Below are 9457 nucleotides of genomic sequence, written 5' to 3' on the forward strand. Positions count from 1 at the left end.
CACTTAGAACGTAGTATCGCAACAATATCTTTATCACAAAGCACTTGAGCGCAAAGAGCATCATCATCTTCAGTCCTTAGCGCATAAAAAAAAGATAAAGATAAAGATTATAAAAATTTATTATTACAAGTTTTTGGCGCCGTTGCCAGTGACAAGAGCTTGAATCATTAAGTCATTATTGTGCACATGCTTTACAAAAATAAATTTTTGTTACCAATGGATAAAAAATTATATGAAATTTTAGTAACATGCAAAACATCCCGCAAAACCAAAACCCTCAAACGAAGATAAATTCCCTTTTCGTGCAACAAGTGCGAACAACCCATCTGCAATCCTAATTCGTTCATTACCGGCACTTGGACAATATGAGAGAAACTGATCAGAGGTACCAGTAAGATGGTCTGTCGCCCCTGAGTCAACAATCCAAGATTTTTTTCCGTTAATACTAATAAGACCAAAAGACTAGATATTTCCTGACTGGGCGATGGCACTGACTCCAATCGTACTCAGGCTGGTCGTACTATCTGTTGAGGGTTGCTGCTGAGGATTCTTATTTATCAAGTCACTCACAAGGGCCTGTCCAGATATTGATTTGTCATGTGGCTGGCGATGTTTACTGTTTGGGGGCCGTCCATGTAGCTTCCAACACTGGTCCTTTGTATGCCATAACTTTTTACAATGCTCACGGACCGGAGTGGGCCTTTTATCGCTGTTAATGCTGGAGGACTTAGTGGCAAAAGCATCAGTAGAGGTAATGACTGGGTTATTCCTTTCAATTGATCTATCTTCCTCTAGGCGTATTCCTGAGCAAACTTCCATGAGAGAGGGAGTAGGGCGTTGCCCCAGAATCCGACTCCGAATGGCATCAAACTTCAAATTTAGTATGGCCAGGAAGTCATAGACACGATCTGCTTCTTCAATTTTTGCATACTGTGCTCCGTCATGAGCACATTTCTAGATTGTCTCCTTACAAAGATCCATCTCCTGCCACAAAAGAGTCATTTGATTAATATAGGACTTTACGTCCATAGTGCCTTGCTTACATTCATGTGCCTGTTTTCGTAACGTATAGAGTCGGGATGCATTCTGCCTCTTTGAATAAAATTGTTGAACAACGTCCCAAATATCCTTGGTAGTTGCAGCATAGAGTAACGGTCTGCCAATCTGAGGTTCCATACTGTTAATCAGAACAGATCTCAACAACGAGTCTTCTCCCTTCCAGATCCGCTCCTGAGGGTCTTTTGGAATGGGCTTAGGTATCTCTTCAGTCAAGTATTCAAACTTATGACGTCTTTTCAAGGCCATTCTGATGGATTGAGACTAGGAAAAGTAGTTCTGGCCATTCAATTTCTCTCCAGTAATAAACCCTGCAGAATTTCCCATGGATCCATAAAGGATTTTTATAGTGGGTAAAATAGGGAAAGAATTTATCCAGTTTACAGAGTATATTGGTATGTTGGCCGAGAAATCTGGTTGAGAGTTTGTCCCAAGAATCGTACTGAAATCTGCAAGCTACTGTTGTAGATGGGCAAAACGCCATTGGAGATCACTTGTAGACCCTCAAAAAAGCTGATGTGCAAATCCGACTGCCGGCGCCATCGGAGCAGGCTGCTGATGAGAAGTCGCACGGACTGTTGATTTTGCTCGACGACAGCAGCCGGCTGGAAGAGGATGTAAGGTTGCGACTGGCGGGATCTGCTTCGGATGGCTTGTCGCACCAGCTGGGTCGACCGATGAGAAGGTGTGGCTAGAGTCCTGCGGTTGGAATCGCGGCAGTTGGGAGTGGTCGAGCGGCTGGAAAACATCAGGGTCGCACGGTTGGTACATCCATGTTGGTTGGGAGTGATCGAGCGGCTAGAAAACGCCAGGGTCGCACGGTTGGACAATTTCTGGTTCGGCTACGGTTGGGATCTGGTCGGCTGGAACTGGGCCGATTAGGGTTAGGGTCTAAAACGGATTGGATGATTTTCGGCAGCGCGGCTTGGAGGTATTGTTCCACGGCTTCCCGAATGGCTTTGGTGATATTGGCTTCCCAACTAGTTCCAATGGAGGTTGCTAATGGAGAATCTAGTCTATTTTCATCAATGATGACTAGGATTTTGTCGCCATGCTCTAATACCATGTTGAAAAAAGAGGAAGAAAGGAACATAAGATTTACATGAAAAACCCTAGATCAGGTAGAAAAAACCACGATAGAGACTGATTTTTATTATTAATTCTGATACACAAAATACAAGAGAATAGACCAAATAAATAGACTAATGGGAAGCCCTAGAGTACATACAATTACTAAAATACCCCTAGGGTTACGAGCTGTTTTTCGACACTAACTACTTACCAACATCATTAAAATACAGAAAATGAATTAAAGACCTTCAATGGAAGTAGGAGGAATGCAAGAAAAAAAAACACTAATTGTGTCGAGGTACAAGTAAATATTTCTTTGGAGTCCCATTCTTAATCAAGAAAAGAAACCCAAAAAATGTTCTTGAACGTGTGATTTCTACATCCTAACTAAAGCTCTGATCAACAATACTTGCTCACATGGCTGAAATTTTTTTCACAGTAAAAAATTGTAAATACTATCCTATAGAAAACATAAAACTATATTTAATTTCATCGAAATGGTAACCATCTTGAAGCCTAAAGGCTAGATTTTCAACCTATAACTTGGATGCAAAACTACCATGAGGCTTTCTGTGTTCAATATATTCTAAAATATGTAAGCTTGCTGAAACCCAAAAACCTACGGGACGGGCTTAAGCAAAAGCTCTCGCATAGGACAAAATGATCTAAAAGAATAAAGCATTGCATCTTCCTAATTACCAAGTTGAAGTTAAGAAATCTTTAATGCAAGCATGAAGCTGGACGAAGAATTAACTATTATGTACAAGTTAATTAAGTACCCACTTCTCCCCTCATTAACTTTATGCTCACCTCCCGACTGTGATTGACAACTCCTACATAACCAAGTCGTAAAGGAATCACTTTTCCTAGTAAAGGATTTCGTGCATCTGTAGAATGGAACAAATAAAATCAGAATGCGGATTTTGTCTTAAAAGTATTTAAGTAAAAAATGACTAGACTGAGCAAATGGTATATCACCTTTGTGACCACACCACTGGTTCTTATAGCTGTCAGTAGAAATAAAACGTTCAAAGTGTTTAAAAAAAAAAAAAAAAAAAAAAAAAAAGATCTTATACAAAGTAGAACTTCGCCGATAGTATCAGCATTTCTTGCAATCTAAAGAATGTTTGGATTAGCTAAATCGAATATGCCTCGTTAACACAAAACCATTCCTCCGTCATTTGAAGAAAATGGAGTAAATTAAGTTATATACAATATCAAAAATCATTCTCTCTTCTAATGCACATCCCAATCAAAGATGACTTTGGAAAAGATAAAACAATAAGTCATAGCTGCTATAATTCATTGAACAAGTAGACAATAATAAGAAACCAACTCACTTAAAGTAAATGAAATGAGCAGAAGCAAATTAAAATCTTAAGCGAGCTCCACACTCTGACAGAAATGAAATTCTCTCCCGACGAATTAGATGCAAATCAATTATGCAACAAGAAAAAATAACCTAATTGGCTTATTCTCAATCGTGGTCATCCAGGCACAAAGAAGAATTAATTGCTAAAGGGTATATTTCTTGTAGTGAAGAATCAATAGCAATGAAGCACCAATGCCATTTTTTGATTGGATTGATATACTAAATGTTATAAATCATATTAATGTTAAACAAGTTTTCATAAACATCAAATCTCTACTCGCTATCTTCAGCAAAGGATGTTTTTATAATCAAACCACGTCAATAAAAAAAAAGAATATTAACTGATTCTTTTAGCAAGCAGAAAATAGATGGGTTTATTGGATCATCATCTTCAACTAAGGGTTTAGGGCTTCAAATTTTCTTTTTGAAAATTCCACCGAAATTTTAAAAATGGTTTAAGAGTACCCAGTGCTTGAAAAATACAAGAAAAAATGACAATAGCTTTGAGAGCGAAAAGGGGGAAAACAAGAGAAATTGAAGGTAACAATTAACAAAAATCAAGTCTTCTAAAACCTACCTCGAAGAAGATCGTTTGCCACCCAAAACCACTCTGCTCAATAAAGGATCTCCACCGCCCAGAACCACTCAATTGGTACTAGACCTGTCGCTGAGAATCCGCCGCCACCAGTTCCAATCTATCGTCAGTCCCTACCCTCCCTCCATCGCTGGGATTAGATCCATCGCCATGGATCTTCATCATTGCTCATTGTTTAAATTTGATGCAAAAAGGGCTATATGCAACGGCTATAGAAAAACCTTTTTCTTGTAGTGATGCTTTCATATCATCTGGATCACGCTATTTAGTTGTGATCTCGATTCATTCATGTACCCCTACAAAACTTTGGGCGTTACATGCCCACTAGCTTCCGCTTGGTTTGTCCCCGAACCACATCTTACTAGGAGAGGTTTTGTTCTGATACCATCTGCAATGTTCAAGGCCCAGGATTCAAAATCATATTCAAAATCTAATGGCCCTGACATTCCCCTGCATCCTTTATGACCTAGCAACGTCATCCTTATTTGTCATGTACAAGAAAAAATACTATCGTCATAAATCAAGATGAGTTCTTTTAGCATGTTTTGTCATCACAAACATGCTTCCTAGGAAAATTTCAAAGAGGTCACCCATCATAGGATTGCTCCAAACTAAGCAGCATAATTTTGGAGTTCCTATGATTGAGTCGCCGAAAAGGAAGACAGACCTTGTTGATATAGGTCGTGACGTTCACTTCTTTTAAGTCTTTCTTAAAATCATAACCTCAAGATCCCTCTCATTCGAATGTGATATGGGTACGTTCACATCCCTCTCCTAAACTTGGGGCGTTATAGTTTGAATCAAATGGGGATAGTAGCCTTTTTTTGTGAAACCCGGATTTCAATTTCCATGCTTAAACAGGTGATTAAAGGAATTAACTAAGTGGAAGTTAAATCCTATGTTGAAGAAAAGGAAAATTTCTAAGTGGTGAATAGATTTTCCTTGAGTAGCTTCGAGATAAGCCTTAACTAGTGAAAATTTGGCTAAGTGTGAAGTCAAAAAGGAACCATGCATTAGGTGTTAGGAAACATTAACGCATGAGATGAGGCTGAGTTAATAAAGGTTTAAAAGAGATTAAGCATTGAAGCCAAGGGGCAACCATGCGTTGAGCTGTGAGGTTGGATGTATGTTGGCCGAGGTATTGGCAAGAGGCATTGCCAAGGGCTGCTCATGCGTTGAGGATGCGTGAGTGAGAGAACGAGACATTGCTATGTGCAGGCGCTGAATAATGCATTAGACGATCATGTACCTTCAGACGGGGCTAAACCATGTGAAGAGATGTGCTACACGATAGAGCTACACGATAGGCAAAGGCACTACACGATCAGTGTAAGCACTAGATGATAAGCGCAGAAAATAAACGATAGCGCTAGACGATAGCACTAGACAATAGTGTTAAGTGTTGAGCGGGAGCTACACTATGAGTGCAGACACTGGACAATGTGTTAGGCGCGGGCGCTGGGCGATAGACTACACGATTGTGCTACACAATGAGCGCGAGCACTATACCATAAGCAGATGCGTTAGACGATGGGCGTGATGCGTTAAACGATAGGCGTCAGCGCTACACGATGGATCTAAATGATAGGCATAGCAGCTATGCGATAGGCTATATGCGAGATCATTAAGAGTGAGAGATCACTAGACGATTGAGCTACATGATCGGGCGTTAGTGCTATGCAATGGACGCAGGCACTAGATGATTACAGCGAGAGATAAGGAGAGGGCTGAATGTTAAGAGACAGCGAGAGATTCATTGGACAATGGTGTTATGTGATGAAGTGCAAGAGCTGCATGATGGACTAAATGATAAAGTGGTGCTAAGGCTTGCGTTACACAAGGCTGATGAGTTGTGAAACTCGGATTTTCATTTTTCCTACTTAAGCAGGTGATAAAAGGAATTAACTAAGTGAAAGTTAAATCCTATGTTGAAGAGAAGGAAATTTCTAAATGTTGAATAGATTTTCCTTGAGTAGTTTTCAGTTAAGTCTTAATTGGTGAAATTTGGCTAAGTGTAAAGTCAAAAAGGAACCGTGCGATGAGTGTTGGGAGACATTAATGCATAAGATGAGAAGAAAGGCAACCATGCATTTGTAAGGTTGGTAGCATGTTGGCCGAAGCATTGCCAAGAGTTGCCCATGCGTTGAGAATGCATGAACAAGAGCGGAAAGAGCGAGATGTTGAGCGCAAGGCGGATGTTGGTAGGCACTGAACGATCGTGTAGCAATGCGGGGAGCTACATGATGAGATAGGCGATCGTGTAGGCGGGCACTGAACGATCGTGTAGCAATGCACGGATCTAAGCGATGCGCTAGACGATCGTGTAGATGCGTGCAACGTTAAGCGATGAGGAATAAGCGCTAGACGATCAGGCTATACAATAGGCAAAGTACTGCACGATCAGTGTAAGTGCTAGACGATAAGCGTGGAACCTGGGCAATAGCACTATACGATAGCGTTAAGCATTAAGTGATGCGCGAGCGCTAAGCGATAGATTACACGATGACGTTACGTGATGGGCGTTAGTGCTAGACGATAGATGTGTTGCGCTAGATGATGAGCAGACGTGCTACACGATAGACGAAATACTAAGCGATGGGCGTTGGGCGATAGACGCAAGCGCTGGGTGCTAACAGGCAGAAATGCACGTTATTACAACGCAAAGATATAAAACAATGTAGGATTACGATGATAAAAATATGTAAAATCGTGTCCAAAAGCATTAAGTTGAGAACATTGTGATCGCATATGCCCATCTCATTAAAGCAGCTAATTTACGTATTTTGTGCAAGAAAATTCATTAGCGCAAGGCAGAATTGTGATCCAAGGAATTTAGCGTCCGACCGCAAAGCTATGCGATCGTATGCGTTCGCGAAGTTCTGCTCAAGAAGGTGGCCGCAGAGAGATGGCGCATCAAGGTGAAAGCTTAATAAATCATGATGGGACAGAAAGCTGATGACGGTCGAATCCGAATTTAGTTGACAAGCCGTTAACAACACACTATAGCAAATACACTCAACTTTTCAGTGACCATTAATCGGCACATCAGATAGAGATTTAATGACATCCCATCACTGCAATCATTTGAAAGAAAAGCTCTTCACCCTGAAGCTCTATAAATACCGAAGGCCACCTTCATTAAAAAGAGTTCAGAATTCCAGTTTTGCTAGCACAATATATACATAGTTCGTCGTAGTCTGTAATTCATATACTTAGAAGGCTGAGGCGAGCGAAGAGAGAAGACGCCAAAAGATCGTTTCTGGTCAGCTCGAGAGACTGCCGAGAAGCACTGAGAACGGAGAGAGGGTCGACTCTTGCGAAAGCAAGAACATTCTTTTGGGCAGAGTAGAGTAAAACACAATGTAAAAGCCTCGGGAAGCAAGACATTGCTACCAAGCTCCCTATCCTAACTTACCTTTGTCATTCTATATTCTGATTTCATTTATAGAATGGAATTTGCATCTCTACATCTGTTCACTCTCTTTACATTATGCATGAGTAACTAAACTTCCGAATGGGTTGAGAAGCACTTACCTAGCATGACCTAAGATCTTCATTTTATGCGATCATCTTGTCTTATGTATGTGTCCATCACCCTTTAGAGATACTTGAGAGAGTAGTCTAAAGAAAGAATAGAGGCTTAGATATATATGTATGCATCTATCATGCATCGCATGTACCCTAGGAATAGGATATGATAGTATGTGGTCACCTTGTGTATGTGTGAATCATTCATCATCGCATAGACAAGAAGAGGCTTAGACATAAGTCCAATAGACATTATCGTATACATTGCATGCGTCCTAAAATTAGGAACTATAGCATTTGCATTGAGAAATGACATGTTGTTGTACGTGTGTAGCATGATTGCATAACTTGAACGCAATCTTAGAAAGTGTCAGCTAAATTCTTTCTCAACTCGTTCCCTATATTCTCATTGTAACTTTCGCTGTTATTAACTCTTTTCTCAATTCTGCCGCATAGGATTTATACTGTAAACAAATATACCAACCAACTTATTGTTTTGTTTGTCACCGCAAAGGAATCTAAAATTATCGTCGCATATTGTCTCAGTAGTCCCTGTGTTCGACCATGGACTTACCAGGCAACCTAGTAGGATTTATACTTGGATTTTACTAGGAAAACATGCATGTGCAACGCATACACCACCATCGCAAAATACACCATTATTTCATCTTATTCACAATGTATTAGGTTTTTGCATCGTTGCCGGGGGCTTGGTAGCTAATAGTTTGTTGATTTTTGTGTTTCCACAGGCAACCTTTTTACCTTAGAAGTATTGTAGCTTATGCGACCAACCTGTAAACAATATTTGAAGTGTAGGCGATGCGCCAAAAGCCAGTATTGACCCCAAGATAGAAGGGCAATCAGTTGCATGAGCTGAAGGTAGTTATAAGCGCGTAGCGACCAACAAGTGCCCAATAATTGCCGAAAGTTCTAATGGTCAAGGCGAGCCTCTTGTAAGCAGTTGAGATCAATCTCTTGCATGGAAGACTCTTTGCGGTGACCTCACTCCAATTTCTCCAGGGATGTCTTCAACTCTATCTTTACCTTGCTTTCCTAGTTAGTTTACTTTTATTGTTATTTTGGATATGCGGCTGCTTTCTTGAATGTGGTGCATTTGCTCCTTGTAGGTGCGACAATAATTCTCCTCGGTGCGCAGTTACAACGGAAGAATCCTCTCCATCATTCAACGCATGGCTTTGACCGCATGAATTCTAAAGCATGATCGCAAGTATTCTACTCAAAGGTTCTTTTCTTTTTATCTTGTATGCGTTATCCTTTTGAAATTCTCTTTTTCCGCTTGCCTACCTTTATGATGCATCTATGATGGTACGTATAATTCACTACATCTGCTAACTAAACATCGTGAGGCTCACCTCACTTTTAATAGCTTCTTCAAAATTTTACAATCTAAGTTTTATTATGTGTAAACCTCTGCTCAAACATTTGTTATCGTATTCCCGATGAGTTTGTCTTTAGCTTTTAGGCAAGAGCACTGCCACTCTTTATGTTTGAGGGTGGCAGCGGTCTTGGAGAAATGCGTTGACTACATTGCGGTGCTTTTCTAAAAAAAATGTTTCGGAATAAAAACTCCGCTGATAAGAGTTTAGTTGTGAAAGGCACTTATCCGTAGTTGGATACTTTACATGACACCCGTGCAAGTAAGCCAAAACGAAAGTGAGTGGCCAAGATCAACGCATAAGTTCAACTCCTCTGTTTGGCGCAAACCAAATTAAGCCAAGGCAAGAGTTGAGTTGAACATGGCATGCAACCAAAGTTGGCTATCCACATGACACCCGTGGGGGTAAGCTAAAACGAAGATCATAACCAAGTTCAAC

At 40.4% G+C, this 9457-nt stretch overlaps 1 protein-coding gene across 1 annotated transcript; it reads right to left on the minus strand.

Annotated features, from left to right (window-relative positions):
• Nucleotides 1-462: 462 nt before the first annotated feature.
• LOC120077255 (uncharacterized) lies at nt 463-1305 on the minus strand. The gene is made up of 2 exons (XM_090313539.1): nt 1024-1305; nt 463-930 (listed from the first exon to the last, which is right to left on the minus strand). The coding sequence occupies exons 1-2, from the start codon at nt 1303-1305 to the stop codon at nt 463-465; spliced, it is 750 nt and encodes a 249-aa protein (XP_090169665.1).
• Nucleotides 1306-9457: the final 8152 nt, after the last annotated feature.

Source organism: Benincasa hispida, chromosome 5 (assembly GCF_027475165.1).
Source record: "Benincasa hispida cultivar pf3 chromosome 5, pf3_genome.v1.1, whole genome shotgun sequence".
NCBI classification, from domain to species: domain Eukaryota; kingdom Viridiplantae; phylum Streptophyta; class Magnoliopsida; order Cucurbitales; family Cucurbitaceae; genus Benincasa; species Benincasa hispida.